At 50.5% G+C, this 22,125-nt stretch overlaps 1 protein-coding gene across 2 annotated transcripts in view; it reads right to left on the reverse strand.

Annotated features, from left to right (window-relative positions):
- Nucleotides 1-22,125, reverse strand: part of NRBP1 (nuclear receptor binding protein 1) — a 35,526-nt gene that overhangs the window by 10,644 nt on the left and 2,757 nt on the right. The window contains exons 3-8 of one of the 2 annotated variants that reach the window (XM_064411360.1): nucleotides 11,579-11,701; nucleotides 11,103-11,204; nucleotides 10,931-11,020; nucleotides 10,422-10,462; nucleotides 9,294-9,388; nucleotides 5,552-5,575 (exon numbers count right to left, since the gene is read on the reverse strand). In XM_064411360.1, coding sequence (XP_064267430.1) covers nucleotides 5,552-5,575; nucleotides 9,294-9,388; nucleotides 10,422-10,462; nucleotides 10,931-11,020; nucleotides 11,103-11,204; nucleotides 11,579-11,701 — 475 coding nt within the window. The remainder of the gene's footprint in view (nucleotides 1-5,551; nucleotides 5,576-9,293; nucleotides 9,389-10,421; nucleotides 10,463-10,930; nucleotides 11,021-11,102; nucleotides 11,205-11,578; nucleotides 11,702-22,125) is intronic. The other variant, XM_064411362.1, reaches the window with a different exon arrangement.

Here is a 22,125-nt window from a genome sequence, read left to right on the forward strand (position 1 = left end):
CGGGCTCATCCACATGGCCCTCGCTGCCCGTGCCACACCGGGGATCCCGGGCTCACCCCTCCCTGCCTGTGCCACACTGGGGATCCCGGGCTCTGCCCTCCCTGCCCGTGCCACACCGGGGATCCCGGGCTCTGCCCCGGGCCCGTGCCACACTGGGGATCCCGGGCTCTGCCCTCCCTGCCCGTGCCACACCGGGGATCCCGGGCTCTGCCCCGGGCCCGTGCCACACCGGGGATCCCGGGCTCTGCCCCGGGCCCGTGCCACACCGGGGATCCCGGGCTCTGCCCTCCCTGCCCGTGCCACACTGGGGATCCCCGGGCTCTGCCCTCCCTGCCCGTGCCACACCGGGGATCCCGGGCTCTGCCCTCCCTGCCCGTGCCACACCGGGGATCCCGGGCTCTGCCCCCCCTGCCCGTGCCACACCGGGGATCCCCGGGCTCTGCCCTCCCTGCCCGTGCCACACTGGGGATCCCGGGCTCTGCCCTCCCTGCCCGTGCCACACCGGGGATCCCCGGGCTCTGCCCTCCCTGCCCGTGCCACACCAGGGATCCCGGGCTCTGCACCCCCTGCCCGTGCCACACCGGGGATCCCCGGGCTCTGCCCCGGGCCCGTGCCACACCGGGGATCCCGGGCTCTGCCCCGGGCTCAGCAGCCGCAGCTCCCTCAGCCCCAGCCCGGCAGACGCTCCAGCCCTGCAGCATCACAGGCTGCTCGGGGCTGTCCCCAGCCTGTCCCTGTGTCCTGGGCACCCAGTGCTGGGCCAGGATCTGTGGTGTCTGCACTGAGCAGAGGGCCAGGACCATCGCCTCCCTCCTCTGGCAAAGTTTTGCCTAATGCAGCCCAGGGCATCACCAGCTGCTTCTAGGACCAAGGCACACACTCCTGCCAGCGAGCTACAGAGGGACATGATCACACTGTGTCACATTTCTCATGAAGCAGCAAGTGGTATTTTTACATTTAAAAGATTACTTAAGAGTTCTAAGTTGACGTGTTTGACCACATCCATTACTTGGAAGCAGAAAGTAGAAGTAGGCAGAGCAGAAAAAACAAGAACACATAAAAAAGAGCTGTAAGATTAGTACCTGTCAATCCTGGCTGTGTGGAGGCTCTTAAACAGTGACTTAGGAGCTTATTGGCACTTTATCCGGAAGAATTCATGATACAAACAAGTTCATCCCTATCAAAGTGTGTTGGGGGACCTGCAATCTGCACCCAAAATAAAGTTCCACATTCTAGACCAGAAGAATGAAGGTTTCACTGACCATGAAAACCCTTGCTTGGGCTACACCACTGCAATATTGCTATGAAAAAGATATACATGTTCACATCACAGTGCAAGAATTATATGCAATCAGAAAAAAACAAGAACAGACATTCACTGAAATGCTAGACTGAGCTACTCTGGAGAAACCATCTGCTCCCAGAAGACAGACGTGCACTAGAAAACAAGTCCTCAGAAACACGACTGTGAAGATGATCTTCTGTTGTGAGCAGCTCTGCTTAACAGAAGTAGGGACTGAACCTAAATGTACAAATGTACAGATTTGTACAAATTTAGAATGTATAAATATACATTCTAAAATGCAATTAGTGCCCACAAGCTCAAGAATTTCAAGTACAACTTTGCCAAATTTCAAACTGCACATCTTTGACTACCATTGTCCCACAATGTGCCAAAGGGACCTTGGGAGATTTAACCTACCGCAAAACTCAACCTTGGAAGCAGCTGCCAGAGTGAGAACACTGCTTGGTTCACACACTCCAGACCTAAACCACAAACCTGTCCAGGCTGGGAGGGACCTCTTGAGCTGAGCAGCTCATCCTGCTCAGGCACAACCAGCCACCACAGGCTGCCCTGGCTTGTTGGTGTTTAAGTAATCTTTTCAGAACTGGCACGAAGGAGCTTCCTAAACTGCTGAGGTTCACAAAGCCTTCAACCAAAGGGCCCTGGAAGGAAGAGACACCTGCAACTGCTATGCTAATATGAGAATGGATGAATGAAGACCTGGGTAACTATAATTCATATCCCCATGCCCACTGGGAAAGTCACATAAAAGCAGAGAAAAAACAGAGCTGAACAAAACTGAAGCAGCAATGCCTTCAGTGCAACACAGGAGTAACAATGACCTCAGAAAACGGATGTTCCATAACCTGGAGCACTAAACAGAGACATTTAAAACTTTTTAAATATCTTACTTAACTGAAAACAACAACCAGTCTAGATGACCATAGCTTTCTGGTGTTTTCATGAATGAGGTCAACCACAGCAGCACACAGAGGGTACTCTGAGCTAGGGAAATAAATATAGGAGCAAGAGCTGGCTTTTAAACCTTCTGCAAAATAAAAATTAGTTCATCACTATCACAGCATAGAAGGAGGAGAATCTTTGCCACAAGGCCACCAAGGTCACCAGTTCTTCCCACTCAACTGGACCTTAAAAATCCCACTACCCTCCCCCAGACACACACACACTGAACACGTGGTCAGCAGGAGGCAGCTGGAACTTCCAGCATGGACAGAACCCAGGGACTGCCACTCACCCATGGCTGTTCCTCCTACTTTAACTCTGTGCTTACACAGAAACCCAGGGCAGGCCTCTGGAACTGTTTCTGCCACTCCAGTAATAACAGCAGCAGGTACAGCATTGCAGCATTACAATTACATCATTGTACCATTTCCACTGAAATCAACCTCATGCTATTCAACCCAGTTTGTTCAACAGTTTCTCAAGAACAAGCCAAATGAGAAGTGCCTTCACTTGGAGACAGGCTTTTACACCAAGAGTTTCACAGACAACACAGACCCATGGCAGTCAAACCTTTAAAAGAAAAACCAGCCCTCCAAAAAGTAGCCTGGATCCAACCTTGAACTTTCTTCTAGACAAAAAGTTCCACTCAAAACTATTTCCTTGCCCAATCTCATTCCCGCAGCACCTGTAGTCACAGACAAACCTTATGAGTATCTGCCTCAGTTTTGCCAAGTTTCTAAGGAACCAAAAATGTTTGGCTTGGTAGAGAATGTGCTTGACTCACACATAAAACTGTTCAGTTAGAAAAGCTAAACTACATCAATTCATGTTATATTTTCCTAAATCAATGCTAACCTGCCATTTTTATGGCAGATTTTTCTATGTCTGATGACTTAAATTATCCATTAGTTTCCTTTTAAAACCACACCTGCCATAGTTGAAAAAATAAAAAAGCCAGATTTCTACTAACCTCTTATTTCTGTATTACCTCAGATGTCTGTTAAGAATGTGGAAACCAGCACAGCATTTAAACATCAGGCAGCAAAATCCAAGCCAGTGAAGTGATGACTAAAATAAGATTAGTTATGAAAGTATGTCACTCACAGCCTCATTAGCTCAATGCTCAAGCAAAACAGGAGATTTACACCCTAGATTTAGTGTTTTCAAACCCAAATCACTGCTCAAGATCTAAGGCTTAAACCATCCCCAGCTCTCATATCAATAGTACCTCCTGGTACAACAGAGTGTTATAACAAGTTCCCAACCAGCCATCCAAGAAAGCTCAGTATTCCAAGGCCATCTGATGCTGTTCCAGCACAGGATAGGTACCACAACATCTCCTTGTGCCTGCAGAGTGCTCCTTCAGGCTTCTCCTGTCCTTCTAAAACCAGAGCCTTTGGTTCTGCTCACAGGGGTGACTGATTTTGGAAGAGGGACTGGCAGCCCTCAGCCTTGCTGCCCTCAGTCTAGCTGAGCCCAGGCTCAGCCAGGTTCCCATTCTGGCTCATTCCTGGGCCAGTCTGCTCACTGCCACTCTGCCACCCTGCAGCCTCCCCTAGGGACACCTGCCCTGCAGCCTCCCCCAGGGACACCTGCCCTGCAGCCACCCCCACCTGCCCTACAGCCGCCCTCAGGGACACCTGCCCTGCAGCCAGCCCCAGGGACACTGGCCCTACAGCCTCCCCCAGGGACACTGGCCCTACAGCCACCCTCAGGGACACCTGCCCTGCAGCCTCCCCCAGGGACACTGGCCCTACAGCCACCCTCAGGGACACCTGCCCTGCAGCCAGCCCCAGGGACACCTGCCCTGCAGCCTCCCCCAGGGACACCTGCCCTGCAGCCTCCCCCAGGGACACCTGCCCTGCATCCAGCCCCACCTGCCCTGCAGCCGCCCTCAGGGACACCTGCCCTGCAGCCTCCCCCAGGGACACCTGCCCTGCAGCCTCCCCCAGGGACACCTGCCCTGCATCCAGCCCCACCTGCCCTGCAGCCGCCCCCAGGGACACCTGCCCTGCAGCCAGCCCCACCTGCCCTGCAGCCACCCCCAGGGACACCTGCCCTGCAGCCAGCCCCACCTGCCCTGCAGCCACCCCCAGGAACACCTGCCCTGCATCCAGCCCCACCTGCCCTGCAGCCTCCCCCAGGGACACCTGCCCTGCAGCCAGCCCCACCTGCCCTGCAGCCACCCCCAGGAACACCTGCCCTGCATTCAGCCCCACCTGCCCTGCAGCCGCCCCCAGGGACACCTGCCCCCCTCAGGACTCCACCCTGACTATATCACCATACCCCTCAGCTACACCAGATCCTAGACTGAGCTTTCCAGGAGCCTCTGCTCTGCTGGCAATGCAGACTGGCACAGCACGTCCTCCCGCCAACCTGGGAGGCACAGAGCCCATCTGGTCAGGCTCTTGCCCTTTCCACCACTTCAGCTGATGGTTGGTAGGTTCCCAACTCAGTAGAAACAAACTCTAACCATCGAGAATAACCCTGATGGCAAAAAATAAAATAAATAATTATTTTAAATGTAAACATGTTGTTCTATGCAATAGGGTGACAAATTGCAGCACTCGAATCCTTCTCTGGCTCCCACCAGCCCAACTCCCTCCTCATATGCACGGATCTCTCCAAAACCAGAGATTTATCTGGGGAAATATCAATAGCCAAGCTTACTTCAATCCAGGGACTCATTTGGGGCAGGAGGGATCTGGCCATAAGGAGCCAGACACATTCACTGAAACATTCATCTTAAAATCAACACATCTAAGGAGTTCAAACTACAAGCAAGCAATTGGATAGCCAAGCACACAGTGGGGGCTAGTCCAGGGCTGGGTCCCAGCCAAGGGCAGCGGAGCAGCAGCAGGGAAGAGCCTAATGGATGTGGGAAGTTCAGCTGGGAAGAGCTCAGAACAAGGCATGGCTTATTGACATGCAGGAGCTGGCATGCACAGGGCCCGTGGACTAGCACACGCTAAGAACATGGAGAGGGAGAAAACTAACAACCAGGAGACTTCACAAAGGGCAGTGCTCCCTCTCTGTAAGGCTCTGGCCAAGAGCACAAGGTACTGTTTGCATCCCAGCACAGAACATGAGCTCTCCAAGCAGGATGCACCTAAGCCAAACAGTTTTGCACACAGCCTTATAGCAAGGGAACACTGTAGATACATCAGTGTGTATGTTTGTGTGTTACAAATATAGATACACACACATATATATATAAATATATATATACAGATACACACGGAGATAAAATCATGTACATGACATAAGTGGAGTCACATCACAGGAGCGGAGAAGTTTGCTCACCATTAGCAAATATCCTATGAAAGACTGTTGTAACAGAGCAGCCCGTGAGCGGGAAGTAAAACGAGAAAGTCAATGAGTTGGTGAACAGCAAAGCACTTACATCCATAGAGACAGCTGGGTCAGAGTCAGGGCACACAGGGACAGGACTGAGCACCGGGCCCTGCCTCCAGCCACCTCTTCAAAAGAAATTTACCTAAGGAACATCAGGGCTTCTACCTGAGAACCAGACCGGGCAGGGGAGACAAGGCATCTCTGACCAAGCAGAAGATTATGGCTGACTCTGAGACCAAGCAGCCAGAAATCCTGTTCTTTAAGTGTCCTACAGTCCTACCCACCCCACCCCTTCAGCAGAGCATTCCCTTTCTCTACGCCCCAGTAGCTTCTGGCCACAGATCTCAGCAGGAGAACCCACACTTACACACCTGGCCACGTGATGCCACAGCAGAGCTAACACCCATAAGAGTCCTGCCCCATGGCCTGGACTGAGGGCAGACTGAGCAGACACAACTAAAGACAGACTGAGTCTAAGGTCAAGCGTGATGCAGCCAGGAGAGGTGCACAGCAGCAATGCCTGGAGGCACAAGGGGGAAATCTGCACTGCACTCCATGGAGCCTCCTCTGTGCTCCATCAAGGTCTCACTCAGCAGATGCTGACACACCGCCATATCTCAGGAGCACCAGAGGACACTGAGACCCTCCAGCCTGAGGCCTCCTTTCTGCTGGGGTACTCCAAGAGCTGCCAAAAGGACTTGTAATTCAAACACATCACTTCTTTCCACCTGTGAATGGGTGTTACACTGCCAGTGAGAATTCCGGGAACAGCTCCCATCAATGCCAACACGAGCAGGCAGCAGCACCAGGCACCCTGTGTGTACACGCTGTTCCTCCCACACTCGGGGCAGCTGCAGCCCCAGGAACACACCTGGCAGCACATCCCCTTGTTAGCCAGCACAGACACCCACGGAGGCACCACTGTGCTGCACCTGGGCTCTGTGAAGAGTACACAGGGCACAACTTGCACTTATCACAAGGAATGCTTTCATCTGACCACAGCTCCACAAAGCAGGTGGAACATTCCAGTCTCTGGGAATACCAGTGGCAAGTTTAAGAGCTGTAAGTGTCTTTCCTATTCTCATCACTCATTTGAAACATTCTCCTTAAATGTATAAACTCTGCACTTTATGGAACTGGAGAATAAAACATTAGCAAATGAATGGATTATAGATGGCTTTTGCATTTAAGCATTATGCAAAATCTTTCCTTCTCCCCACTCCCTTTTTCTTCCACAGCTGACCCCCAGCACACAGATTTACATGCTGAACAGAGAAACAGTGATCAGTGCAGCCAGTGCACATGCTCCTGCCTCTGAGGGAGCAGCAAGGAGCAAAGGGCTGTTCCCACCCCTGAACGTGGGTCACAGGAACCACCATCAGACATTTCCAACGTGACGCTGCTCCCCTGGCACGCCCTCCCCCAGCAGACAGCAGGATGTCCTGCAGTGCACACCAGCAGCTGCCTTAGCCAGGGTTTGCCCCACATTCAGCAAGTATTCTCTTTGCCAAAGCCACAGGGAGAGGAAATTTGGGAGCAGAATCCAGCACTGACGACAGAGACAGCACCAAAGCACAACTCATTGTACATTTATGGGGAATCCTTGCTCCCCATAAATCCACAGAAATACTGTCCTGCTGCTTTTAAGTAAACACAGGGAAGTGCTCAGATACCAGCCAGCTGTACAGAACAAGGACAGGAAGCAGCAAACATGAGCCTGACATTGTCAGTGACCCTGAGCAACTGTGGTTCCATGCCCAAAACTCAAACCCAGCCCATGTAGGACTGCAAAGGCAGCAGTGCCAGGGAGAAAGGCTCAAGCTCCAATACAACCAGCAGTCCTGGGGATGCAGCTTTGTCTTTTCTGGTTGGGTGGGCATTGCAGGAATAGGAATACATCCTGCAACACTGCCAAATCTAATTCCAGCCCGCACTGGAGCCACAGCTTTCCCATCTGGAGGATTCCTCTTCTGACCACAAGCCCACTTGCAATCACTTCCTTTTTTATTTAGGAAAGGACCAGAATCTTTTAGATAAATTACTTCACTTCTGAACGTGAGATGAGCCAGGCAGCCCACAGCTGTGGAGCAGAGAGGTCTGCTCAGGAACAGCTGCACATGAGTACTGCAGCTGCAGTCACATCCTGCAGCTGTAACAGCACAGACATCCACTTCTCCTGCGTGAGCACACACACGTCCCTCCTGCTGCACTTGACTGAAGCAAAGCTTTGTGAAACTGAAGGTGTAACAGTGCTGAGGCCACCATTTGTACCCACAGCTGAAGAGCCACCCTCCTACACACAGCCTCTGACCAGCAGCCCTGGAGCTGCATGCTCTGAGAACAGCAAGTCTGAGGAGCTGCAGGATCTCCCTGTGGTGAAAGCCGTGGCTGCAATGCCAGCTCCCTGGGTTTGGTTTTACAGACAGTGCTGGCTGCCCTGCAGAAAGATGGCAGCAGCATGGTACTTTGAAACTAATCTAAAAATGGCAATTTCTTGAGTACTCAAGACTTCCCATCAGTCTGAACTGAATGCCAGGGAGTTTGCCAGCATACAGGTACTAGATGTACTCACTCTTGGAAATCTCTCCCACTTGGACAAAGTCAGGAAAACACAAAGTCTGTGTGACAACACGATGACATCAGCTTGTGTGAAGAGCAAGTCCCCAAGTTTACAGGCAGATCAGGAGCAGAGTGTTCCCTCTGCCATGATCCTGTCTCCCTGCTACAAGCACAAACCTGCTACCCCAGTTTTGGAACAAAACAACAACACAGGAGTTCTTTGATGGGAAGAAAAGCCACAGATCTGCAGCTGATGGAGAGGTTATTTCTGGATGACAGGTGATGCAGAGCATCCTTCCCTGTACTGCCACATCAAAGCAGAACTCACACAGACAACAGCTCGAGGAAAGCAAAGACCTACTCCTCAGATTGAGAATACTTGCCGAAGTTGAACAACAGGTAGCAAAGCTGTCCCTTGAAAGGTCATGTCAAGGTGTGAAATAATGCATCCTGACTGCAGACAGATTTTTAGAGACATGGGAATAGCAGGAAAAACCAGAGCATGCAAGGATGCTCTGCATTGCCAGGAACATCACCACTTACTTATGAAATAAACTGTTTTGGCACAGGGTGGCTGCTCCAGCAGGGCACGTGTGTGTCAAACAGGCCAAGGGCAGCTCAGCAGCCTGAAGGCAGGCCCATTATCCCACGGGATAATGGGATGCTGGATAAGCCACTTGCTGCAGCCAGAGTCTGTCCACTTTATCATAAACATGGGCTGCTACAAGCAGCACTCTTGTGGCTTCATGGACACAGCTCCCCAGGCAGCTCCCAAAGCTCCACAGTGCTGGGAGGAACACTCTCTGTGTCAACATGAAAATCTGCAGAGCAGATGAACCCACAGATTATGTGCTTACAAAACCTCCATGTTTCAGCACCATTTCCTGCATTTCCTGTGTGTACAGACCCTTGAGACAAAAAGCTAAAGAAGAGGCTAAAGAAGAATCACTCCTGCACCTGACAAGGGTCCAATCCCCAATTCTGCTCCCAGTCTCTGGCACATCTGATGTGGGGGTGGAGGAGCACATGTACACACATGCCTATCATGCCAGGGAACCTGGAAAGGAGTAGTTGCCTTTCTCTGTTTGGGCAGTCTGTCTGATGAGGCAGGGGCACCCCCAGCAAGCATTACCTGACCCGATTTTGATCAGTCCGTTGTGCTGGATGAAGATGGTGTCACAGGTCAGGTTGCCATGGATGATGGGAGGATCACAGGAGTGGAGGTAGCTGGAGATGCAGAACAGAGCACTGGTCAAGGCCTTGAATCCCTCCCTTCACACCCTCCCACGTCAAGAAACATCAGAAGAGAACAGGAGAGCAAAGGGCACACGCCAGGGGTTTACAGCAGGCAGGAGATACAATTCAGTGACTGTACATCAGCCTCTGGCTGAGAACCAGGAACAAACAGGAATTGTCTCTAATCAATCTCCAGAACATGGCAGAGGGGAAGAGAAAGCTTTCTCCTATCACTGCCCAAGAAACTCAGGGTACCAGAGGCAAAGACACGATTTCATCCAACCCAGTACTGCTGAATGGAATCTACAAGGCTTACAATTTTATTTTTATACCAAAAATATCAGAGCCTTACTCTGTCCCTACTCAAAGGGGACCAAAGAGGCACTTAATGCTATACACACTCAACTGGGCATATTTATCAGCAGGCACAAATAAAGCTTTTCATTGCTGGGTCCCAGGTACACTGTTTTTGCATCTCACTTGCTTGGGTTTATGTTAACAGCTAGCAGAAATGAGGACAGTCTGCTGCCAGAAGCTTATTAGAACCCAAACTATTCACCAATAGCTGTAATTTAGCCAAGTGGCACCAGAGTTTCCTCTATGGAGTGCAAGCCATGCTCTGTCACCCAGGCTATTGTTTTTCTAAGGTTCTAATTAGCTACTCACCAACTCTAGCTCAGGTGGAAAAGAGTTTTTAAAACCCAAACCACATTCTACGCAGCTCTATTGCACTAAGATGGATGCAGAAAAGCTGCACCATCAAGAAATGTACACACACATCTAATAACACCACGCCTCAATATCCATGAATCCACTTCCTGTAACAGGCCTGCAGCCTGCCAACACTATGGAAGTTTTTCTCAGTCCTCTCACGTGGAACTTGATTTCCCTGTCATCTTTGCAACATCCTCCTGACCAAGGAGAAACCTGCAGTATATAACTGGATACTCTAGAGAGCTCCCTAATACTTAACTGCCACACTCAGTCCCAATGGCTGGGATCTCAAGGCCAGTACCCCACATACCTGAGAGCAGAGAGGATCTGGGTACACCACCGCTTCCATGCCTGCAGATACAAGAGGAAAAGGAGAAAAGTCATCCACAAGGAGCTAATCTCAAGCTCTGTGATTCACAGCCCACTTGTAGGAAGCAATACCTGCTCCAGCTTTTACTCAGTGCAGGTGTAAAGAATCAGTACTCCTATGGTCAGCTTGTTTCTACATATTCCCATGGATCCAGAAACACACCTGTCCTCCAGTCTCCCATGTACAGACACCTTCCCCCCTTCCTGTGAGGGCCCGTGCAGAGACACATGCCTGTCACACCACACCTAAGAAGCTACAGAGCTGCTGGCAGTAAAGCAACCAGCACAGAACTGCTGTGCCAGAGAAGCTGCAGCTGAACTAGGCTACAGGGACACAGGGGAGCCGCAGCAATGTGTTATCACCAGTTCTCATTGGGACCCTCTGCTGAAAGGGCTTTCCAGGGGCTGATGGCTCTAAAGAGTTATGGTCACACAGAAAAAAAGAGTTACCTTTTCATTCATTGTTTTGTGGTTTTTCTTTGTCTTCTTCAGGAACTGTTTCAAGCTCCCTGAAGACATGTACTCAGTGATGAAGATAACCTGTGGGGCAGCATGACAGGTTACCCTCCACCTTGCTAATTACCTAACAATGAGAACCCAACAGCCTGATGGCTGCACTTACCCTGGCCTTGTTCTCTTTGACATCAGCCCAGTATTTGTGGAACTTCACAATGTTGAGATGATCCAGCTGAATTAAGTTGTCAAACACCGCTTTAACTTTTTCCTTAACATCAGAAAGACAAAAACGTGTCATGTCAGAGACCACACCAAATATCCTTATTTCTTCTCGGGTCCTGGGCCTCTCAAACACTAACGTATATGTCAAGCTCCTATGCTAAGAACAGGCAGGATCCCATTTTCTTCTGCATCTCAGCAGTGTGGTTTGATTGCCAAGTCTAAATGAACACAAGGTCTCATGGAAATAGCACAACAGTCTTCCAGAACATTTCCTATACAGGCCAGGCTTAAGCCAAATTTGCTGCATTTGGACAGCACAGCATTCCAAACCCAGCCAATAATGAACACAAAAAGTATCCATAATCTCACCCCAGGGCAGGGTATGCTCCTCACATCCTGTTGGAAGACACATCAACTTACTTCCTGAAGCTTGAAGTTCTTCCGCTCAGAAAACTGAACTTCATTCCAGACAACTTCCACACCTTCCTCTGTATCCATGGCCAGGTAGGCACTGTCAATCCCCGGGACATTGCGCTGGTTCACCTGCAGGGAAGGGTGGAGAGACCTGTGAGCTCTCAGCCAGCAAGACCTGACCATTGCCATGCAGCAATCACTGGAAAATTATGAACTCTGCTCATTAACTTTTAATTAAATGAGAATTCCAGGACAGGATTTGCACATGTATCTTGGAGCACGGCATATCCAAAACATGAGTCACTGCAGAGCATGTGAGCAGCAAGTCCTGAGCACACCGGTGGGAAAACCTCATGCGCACAAACGCTGTGTTGCAGCAAAGCTGCCTTCTGCCAACAATATATTAGATTTTCTTGGTTCAGGACATCTGTAGCTCATTCCACCACAAAAAAAAAAAAAAAAAAAAAAAAGAAAAAAAAAATCCCAACAATACAAAAGGGAAGCAGAAATGTCTCAATAACTCAGATACAACTTTGTGAAAGAATCCTCTGAAAGGTGATGATGCCTGAAACTCAATCAAAGCAGAGAGGAACAAGGAGAAAGCTGAAGCTTCAGAGGTGGGAACCAATGACACAAGGGAAACCACTGCAGTAATTTCTTCAGTTAATAATTGTAAACATTGACCCAGCACAAGTACATCCACACTGAATATTAAAGACACGTGCGAGCATTCGGAAAACAGCAAGGTAAGGGGAGGGGATTGAGATTTGGAGCCCAGCACGAGAATGGCAAGGCTGTGGGAGGACATAAGGCTGAAAGAGCTGCAGAGATCAGAGGTGAACCCTGCTCCCAGCAGCAAAGTTTTCTATAGCATTGCTCTTCTTCAGATATGTAGCAGCATTCAAAGATGAACATGGTCTCTTTCATCCAACATCCAAGGCATTTACTGTAATTGCTTTTGCCAGGCAATTTCAAAGGCACACAGCAGTCACAGTCATGGTGAATATCCCACTCCGCCAGGCAACGTGCAGTGACAGAACTGGATTCAAAGCACTTAGAGGGGACAAGAAGGTAGAATTCACCTTTCAGTTGTCAACCAGAAATCATTACTGTTCTCATCTGCTGACCACACACCAAGAATCACTTCACAGATTCATAGGCCAACCTGAGTTGGAAGAGACTCCCAAGGATCACTGCAGTCCAGCTTCAGATCCTGCACAGGAAAACCCCAAGAATCCCACCCTGTGTCTAAGAGCACTGTCCCAACACCCCTTGAGCTCAGACAGGGCTGGTGCTATTACCAGGCTTGGCAGCTTTCAGCTGATCCAGCTTCCCCCCTGAGGTAACCCTTGACACAGATTTGCCCGGCAAATCCAGGCCTGACACCTCCAAAACATTTCAGAGCTCCTCCTTCTCATATTGTGTCACCTTCTTTTCCCTCACTAGGGACTCCACCAGCATCCTATTGCTGGAAACTTCTCACCTTATATAAGAGCTCCCTCAAAAATCCCTTCTCCCTTGGCAGCCACTTTCACATTATCAAATTTAACCAATTTCATAATTCCAGCTGAGTTATTCTATCCCATTCTACTCCTTCCATAGCCTGACAACACAGAGTGACAGGCCACTAATGCAGGTGGGATTCTTCATGATCTCCCAAGGGACTCTGAACAGGCCCAATGACATTTAATACTCTGACACTGCAGGGGACACACTGCAGGGACAAAGGGTGCCAAGCACAGTAAAACCAGAGTGATACAGACTTCTCTGGCAGCTCAGCAGTAAACGAGTACGACACAAACAGCTAGCTGCAAGGTGTGGCACAGGCAGGAATAAGGGGTAACAGGCCATAATTACACAAGGAGAGGCTGAGCTACAGAGGACAGCTATGGAAAATCATCACAGGAGGTGACAGCCAAGTATGAACCACCCCACTTCCTTCCACTTGAGCTGCCTACATAACTGAGGGGTGAAAGGACTGAGATTTGGTTTAGGAAGGTGTTCATATTGATCCTAAAAACTTGATTTTTAAAATATATATGTATATAAACATACTGATACCAACAAGCTGTTATGTTTTATCATTAAAGAAAGCTGAAGGAATAAAAAGAATTAAGGATAGAACATTTATTACTTCAAATTTTAAAATAACTAATATCTTAGGGATGACAACAGCATAAAATCACCCAGTACAATGACTAAAGCTGAATGGCAAAAGGTTTTAACTTCAGGGAAGGTTAAAGAAGCCCAAGGCAGCAGAAAGGCAGATGGGTGTGAGCAGTGCAAGGACAAGGTAACAGCCACCACACTGACAGCCAGTGCCCCTGCATCCCTTTGGATTCTCTTTCTTCATCCCACCTGCTGCCTGTTCAGAGCAACATCAAGGCTGGAGAAGACATCAAAGTGATGGAGTCCAACAGTTAAAGGCCCTCCACTGAAAGGCATCCAGCTTCATTGGATTGAGTAAGTCCTCAAGTACTAGCAGCTACTGAAAATCTGCCCCAGTAGTGCAGCTGGAGCTGTGGACTTGTCACATCTCCCACTTCTGGCCAAGCTCCCCAAGCATAAATGATTTCCATGACTCATAGGCAATATCCCAGAGCACCAGATATGACTCAGGACACCAAACCCAGCTGACATCACCAATGGCAATTCTGTTCCTCAGGAGATTCAACAGCTTGGGGAGAAGAGTAAAAGGGGAAGAATGCAGACAGACAACTGAAAGGCAACAGCAGATTCCTCCTTTTTGCCAAATCCCTACCACATATCCTTTCCCATGCTCCGCAAAGCAGAACCCTAAATCCTCATGAAAGCATTGAGATAATTTATTACTCTGCTGGTTGTCCCAGACAGCCCAGGCAGCTTCTGCACTCTGAGGGAGGAAGTGACCTGGGCCCAGCTTAGCCCAAATTTCTGCAGCACAACAGAGGAAGCAGCTCTGCACTACAGAAGTACAAACACACCTCTGAGTCCATGTAAGCAAAAGGCAAGGAAACTCAACACGAATTTCAAGTACTTAAAAGGAGTACAGGTGGAGTGGCACAGTAGCTCTAAGGAGGAAAAAGTCTGGAAGTTAAATTTCCCTTTGGAAAGCTATTCCATTGTCCCATGCATATTTTTTCTATAGCTCTCATACATCTGTGTATCTGTTGCTGAAAGAGCACAGACTTTTGTAGAGACATTCAGTAGCTCACACGATCTGTCAATTAAACAAAAAATAAAAACAGCCTAAATCACAAGTCACAGTGATAACTGACAATCTAGGGATAAAAGGTATAAAAACTGGAAAAAGGTCCACAACAACTAGAGTATCAGTACAGAATGGACTTGCACATTGAAAAAGAGCTGGGGAGGGGCTGCACACCAGGCCACACCCTCACAAGAAGCCCCAGATCTGGTTCAGAGTAACATGAGTATGTTACCCAGTTTCCCTGGCCACTTGTTTAAACCAGAGAAAGGTGAAAGCTTGGCCCAGCCACCTGGGAAATGGTTGGGACGAGAGATAAGAGATCCCCTGAGCCAGCAGCTGGGCCATGAGGAGCTCAACTTCTCTTTGAGCTGTGGGAAAAGTAAAAGCAGCAAATTTACCAACAGAAATTGAACAAAAAGGGCTCTCTGGGATCTGAGTCTAATCCAGAATGTAACACAATAAAGAATGCCAGGTCCACTGCAGGCAAAGGGAAAAGAAATACAACAGAGCAAAGAAACAATGCCACTTCATGTTTTAATTAAACTGACATACTGGCCTTGGCAATTACAGTCATGGTAGTGAAATGCTGAAAGGCTTTAATTCAACAAGAAAATTAAAATAACCAGGGTAATTTAACAGCAGCAAGGAAAGGAAGGTATTGATTATTACCTTTGCTGTACAGACCACCTCATGCAGCAACTAAACTGCAAGGAAAAGACAATCTGACCATAGTAATTGGTTCTTCCAGACATGCTGCAGCAAGTAACAGGATCAAACACATCAGCAAGAAGTTAGTCTGTTAACCCAACACACACATCTGGACCATTTAAAGACAGAGCTGAAAGTCCTCCGTGTGCTGAAGTTCTCCCTCGCTCCTAACTAACTGCTCAGGAGCTGCTGTGCTGAAACCCAAGGCAAAGCTGACACATCCCTGTCACCTGCCATGGGTCCTGCTCTGTGCTGACCTCTGTGCTGACAGCTGAGCCCTGCTGGGAGCCCAGGCCCCTCCTGCCAGCCAGAGCTGCATCTGCCCCACAGGAAAGGGACAAGTTTTGAAACCCTGCGTGGTGTCACACTGCCTGTGTCACACCCCCATTCTACAGGCTGTCACCCAGAGGCCAGCCAGCCTCTCTAAAAGCACTCTCACAAGTCTGGCTAAACAACATGCTGCAGGACAGACCTAACTACAAATTCCCACCAGGAAACTCCCCAGGCAGTAGTTCAGCAGTTTACAAAAACAGAAAAGTTATTACAGGAGCCAAGATACTTTGAATAGAAACAGCACTGCTCTGGATACAGTCACTGAGATTGGAAAAGCAGTCTCAGATCATCGAGTCCAGCACTCCCCCAGCACTGCCAAGGCCACCACTGACCCATCCTGCACAGTGCCACATCCACACTGCTTTTAAATTCCTCCAGGGATGGGGACCGCACCCCTGCCCTGGTCAGCCTGTGCCAAGGCTAGACGTATCTTTAAGGAAGGAGTTTTCCTTAATACCCAACCTGGACCTCCTTTGGCCCATCCTGAAGTCATTTCCCCTTGTCCTGTCCCTGTTCCCTGGCAGCAGAGCCCGACCCTCACCTGGCTGTCCCCTCTTGTCAGGGAGTTGTTGAGAGTAAGAAGGCCCTCCCTTGCGCCTCCTTTTCTCCAGGCTGAGCCCCTTCCCAGCTCCCTCAGCCTCTGCTGGGGCTCCATTCCCTCCCCAGCTCCCTCAGCCCCTCCTGGGGCTCCATTCCCTTCCCAGCCCCCTCAGCCTCTCCTGGGGCTCCATTCCCTTCCCAGCCCCCTCAGCCTCTCCTGGGGCTCCATTCCCTTCCCAGCTCCCTCAGCCTCTCCTGGGGCTCCATTCCCTTCCCAGCTCCCTCAGCCTCTCCTGGGGCTCCATTCCCTTGCCAGCTCCCTCAGCCTCTCCTGGGGCTCCATTCCCTTCCCAGCTCCCTCAGCCCCTCCTGGTGCTTTATCCCCTTCCCCAGCTCTGTTCCCTTCTCTGGACACCTCCAGCCCCTCAATATCTCTCCTGCTGGGAGGGGCCCAGAGCTGCCCCCAGGATCTGAGGTGCAGCCCCACCAGTGCTAAGTATCCCAGAGGGAAAGAGGCATCATTCCACCTATTTAATGGATACTAGAAATGAATACAAATTCCCTAATGCAAGACCAAAGGGACGAATGCTCAGTTTCATTTGGTGCTTCAAAACAAACAAGCAATCCAGTGGAGTCCAAGAGCTCAGTCATACTGAGCTGGTCTGTGGCAGGAGGAAGAGGCAATGATTCTTCATCCCTAACTCCCAAAGGGAAACAGAAGCAGCACAGCAAAATAAATAAGGGAGTGTGGAAGAAACCCCATAAATCTATAAATAAGCCCATTCAGACAGTTCATCAGGAAGGTTCTGGTAACTGCATTGGGAATGAGTGCCAGCAATGTGAAACTCCAAGGAGAGAGGGAAAACCAGACAGGACAAACTCCATGTAAGCTACTCCCTGTCTACTATAGCCCATCCTGTTCTTCTGTGGTACTTTCACTTGGCAGAGAGATGTTCAAATCACTGCAGGTAACTCTGAACAACACCAATCACACAGAAGGTGTTGAAAGATCAGTACCCTGAACAGAAAATGCCATAAAAATTTGTATACTGTGGAAGTACCAGTCTTGGAAACAACTCCTGAAGCCACATGAAACACTAATAAAAAGTGATTATTTCATGTTTTCTGGTAACACTGAAGAAAGCAGGCAATGAGGTGAGCAAACATTATATTTTAAACGAGATGATGAACATCTGATCTTGACACACATCTATAAATGGCAAAGCTGACTGCATAAGATGTCAGAAATAAAAATGGCTGCAAGGTGAGATAATCGGTAATTTTGAAATGGAATAAGAGTATTTGGGTACACTATTCGTGGGATGTTTGAGGGAACTTCCAAAAGTACGCAAAAAGAATGATCAAGATAAGTGTCAAGTCAAGCCCATAGCCTTGTCACCATCACCTGCACTGTCTTTTTATTAACTATTTTTCAAACTATTTTCTGTGCCATGTGCTTCTCAATCTCTGTGTATGTGCACAGGCAAGCACACACATCTGCAAGCAGCCTTCACGAGACAGAGAGCTGGGACAAGAGGTCTTGGGGTCGGATTCTGCAGAGACAGAGGGCCTGGGAGAAAGGTACTAGACACCTGAAATGGGATTTTTCCTGAGCACTGATAAAGAGAAATGGGATACAGCTTTCCTGCCATCCATGCCACCACGGGATGCTTGAAGATCACTATGCTTTCACGGCTATCCCACGTCTGGCTGTGCCTCTGTCTGTCAGGATTTGCCAGGCAGCCTCCCTGCAGGCAGGATCTGGAGTCAGAGCCAGCACACAGCCTCTCCCCTCTGCTGGCCCAGCAGGAAGCCTCTCCCAAAGCTGTGGCAGCTGTCAGGATACCACCATGGCTGCCTGGGCCTCTCAAGACAGCAGGCTTTGGTGCTGCTGCAGACCATGGCATTTTTAGAACAGCTCTGTAAGGAATGCAGAGGGAACTCCATCCCCCAGCTGCAGGCAGCCCAGCACCTCCAGCCTCCCAGGAGCCCTGGAGAGCAGCAGCCAGCCACCCTTGCTCCAGCCACTGCTGCAAGGAGTGAGTGCCAGCTGTCTGCCACAGCCTGTGAGCAAGGACACAAAGGGGTTGTGACAAAACCCTCTGCACCCTGAAGTGCCCCTCAGCTCATTCTGGCACATCCCAAGGGTTCATTTCTTTAAGGGAGCCCCCGCATGAGCCAATAAAAATGTTAAAAGTCTTTACATACTCCCTTCTTAACACCTTCCAAGGAATGCTATAAAAACTACAGCATGGCATTAGTTTTCTCCACCAACTGGAATAAAACCAGATCCATTGTCAAAGCCTGCCAGGGAGCTGGCAGCCCTCTAAGTGCCAGCTTGCTTGGAGGACTGGTGCTTATCTTCTACTACCTCAGCAAGTTTCTTTCCAGTCACAACAGAGGCTGAGAAAAATCAGGCCCCAGCATCGCAGAATCCAAACACTCAGTCTGTTAGCATTTTTTCTCCAAGAATCCGGCACTCTGTCCCCTTGAAAAAATGTAAATCCAGAAGTACAAAAGTCACCAACTGCCTTCAAATGAAAAATGATTCAAGCAACTGAGACTCCCCCTAGAAGTGAGAAGACAACAAAGAGATAAAGATGCAGTAGACCCAGTGTTTCAGTTCCTATCTCTCTGACCTCAGTTTCTCACGAATCACAGCTCTTTTCTTAACATTGGACAGTTCCAGCATAGATCGAGAGCATCTGTAAGCCTGAGCACTGAAATCCAACTGTAACATCCAGCCATCAACAGCTGAGGAGTGCCAATCCAAATGGCAGACAGATCTTCCACAGGAAAAAGAGAAGCAAACTAATGGCAGTGTGCTGCCTAAATGAATTTTCTGAACTTCCAGTATCCAGTGAAGAACAGCAAGACTGGACTCACAGGTGCACACTGTCTCAAACTCTGCTCCCCAAGTTCTGCTCCTGACCTGACACCCAGGGCCACAGGGAACTCCACCCATGATGCTGTCAGAGTCTGCACGCCACTGTAAAGGAAGCTGTCAAGGGCTGCAGCTTTCATCACAGGGTGAAAAACCCCAGACAGAAAAACAAGAATTATTCAACCACTGCAGGCACAGCCACACCGACACATGAGGCATGTGGCGAAAGATAAGGCAGAAAGGAACATCTTGATCTCAGCAGTCACTGAAGTGGGGCAGAACAAGGAAAATGCAGCAGGGGAAAGTCCAGCAGCTGATCCGCAAATGAGTTAGTAACACATGAGCCACAGAGCAACAATCGGCCACAAGGTCATCAGGAACTGAAACGTCCCCTCCAGCCACCCCAAAAATCCCCCTCAACACTTCAGAGTCCGTGGGACAGGTGCCCAACCCCTGTTCCTGCCGTGGTGCAGGACAGCAGGGGACAAGTTCACAGATGATGGACAGGACACGAGCAGGGCTGCAAGAACAGCACAACACTCTCCCACTGCTCTTGAGCAGCCTGGCATATTCTCTGGGAAATGTAAAGATATTGAAGGACAGATCAGCACTCAGTCTCCCATTTTCTGCCTCTTCTGCTCTGCGTGCCAGGCTGAAGAGCGCAGCAGCACTGGATGAGAGCAGCACCACCCTGAGCAGGCTGTGCCTTGTGACGAGCCCACAGAGCAGGCAGCCAGCCCCAGGCCTGCTGGGCCTCTGCCCTCTTCACCCCGACAGACACGCTCACACACACCCCGAAAAGGGAACCTGCCTGTGCCCACACACACGACACGCATTCCTTCTCTCTGAAGCACACCACAAAGGTGTCAACAAAGCACTTCTTAAAAAGCCTTGGCTTACACAGCCACACGGTGTTCTCCTCCCAGAGGATGTACAGAGAGAAACTTGGTGAACAGACAGCCCTGACACACAGCAAACCCAAGGACATGGCCGTCTAGGAAGGGCTGAGCCTCTCCTACTCACACGAGCTTGCCAAGCCAAACGCCACAACGCTGGGCTGAAAATAAAGATTCTGCTGCAGCAGTGCACAACTCTTCCTACAGTTATGTGTCATCCATGTAGCTTCCAGCAGGGATAGCAGGCACTGCTCTCAGTTTCAGGAGGCTAAACCTGACCTGCTAATGCGGTGCTGCAATCCTGCTCCATTAGGAAGTTTCTATTCCTAGGAGGCACAGCAGATAATTTTCAAGATACCTAGACAACCCAAGAAAAGCAAGTTATGCATGCATGCTGCTGCAAGAATGAAATGGAAATGTCCTGTCACAGCAGGACAGCAGAAACAGAGGGGTAGGGTTATCAGGCAGAGCAAGCAGAAGAGAGCCAGGAGAGCACAGGAGACCCCACCAGCCCTGTGACCACCCTGCCCTCACGCTGTGGGCCTTGCCCTGTGCTTCAGCCACAGGACCAGATACTCTGTAAAGCCTCTCCTGTGTGCTGGTCAGCAGAGCAACCAGGGATGTGGGCACAATTCCAGTGCCATAGAAGGAAATTCCAGCTCTGGGAGGAAAGCAGCACAGTCCACAACATTGCAGGAACCACAGGTACTTCTCCATGTTCCACAAAAAATGGAATTTGGGGAACGTAAGCATTTTCTATCTTGCTAAAAAAAGGGTTCCTAGTTCAAAATGTCACAGAAGCATTTGATTTTATTAAAACTACTCTGAACTTTCATGGGAATTACACTCTTTGCACTACAGAAGCTCCCTGTTTATAGGAAGAATTACAATCAGTGAACTCAACACTCAATCCTTTTTTACATCTGAAATTTAAGCAGGAATATAATACAGAATAGCCAGCTGGAAGGGATCTCCACAGGTTTCCTGGTTCCACTGTTCAACCCAACCAGGGCTGGCTCATGTCACAGCAATTGGGCATTGTCCAAATGCCTCAAACATGGACAAGCCTGGGGCACCGACCACCTCTCCAGGAAGCCTGGGGCAGGTGTGACCCTCTGGGTAAGGAAATGCTGCCTCTTGTCCAGCCTGAGCTTCCCCAGATGAAGCTTGGAGCCGTCCCCTGGTGTCCTGGCCCTGGATCCCAGGGAGAAGACCTATAGAGGGAGTATCCCCTCTCATGAACATCTGGTTCTGCTGGGTGCAACACCCCCAGGATGGGGCTCTGTGCCGTCCATCCTGCTCCCGCCTGGACGAGGTTTACCCTCTCGATTCTAGGGCACATGCTCGCTCCAGCCGAGATGCTGCCGCCCAGCACCGGGTCCCCGTGGTCCCTTTCTGCAGGGCGGCGCTCACCCGCTCCTGTCCCCAGCAGCATTCCCCTCGTGACCCGGTGTATTTTGGCTAGCGGGCACGGCTCAGCTCCGCCCGGCGCTGCCCGGGGTCCCCTGCCCGGGGTCCCCTCCCCGAGCCCGGCGCAGCCCCGAGGGTGCGGCCGCCTCGGGGCGTGGCCACAGCGAGCCGCAGCCAATGGAAGCCGCCGGCGGTGATGTAACGCTGCGCGCCGCCTGCCATTGGTTGGCGAGGCCCAGCCGCGGGCCCCGCCCTGGCCGCCCGGCCCCGCCCCGCGGTGTCCCGGGACCGGCCCCGGTTCTGGTTCTGGTCCCGGTCCCGGTCGGGCCGCGGGGCGCTAGGGAGGCCTGAGGCCGCTTTACCCGAGTCGGGAGCAGGCAGCCAGGGCGCGCGGGGACGGCACGACCGGCGCAGGCCGTCCTGCCCCCCGCGACCGTTCCGGGACCGGCGGCGCGGGCACCGTCCCGCCGAAAGCCGCTCGTTTCGATGAGCAGGCACCGACAGCCCCGGCGCAGAGCCAGCCCGCCCCTCCCTGCACTGTCTGCACAGCTCCACCTCTGCTGCAGCGAGTGCATCGCTCACGGATGGTAAA

The sequence above is a fragment of the Passer domesticus genome, chromosome 3 (genome assembly GCF_036417665.1).
Source record: "Passer domesticus isolate bPasDom1 chromosome 3, bPasDom1.hap1, whole genome shotgun sequence".
Classification (NCBI taxonomy): domain Eukaryota; kingdom Metazoa; phylum Chordata; class Aves; order Passeriformes; family Passeridae; genus Passer; species Passer domesticus.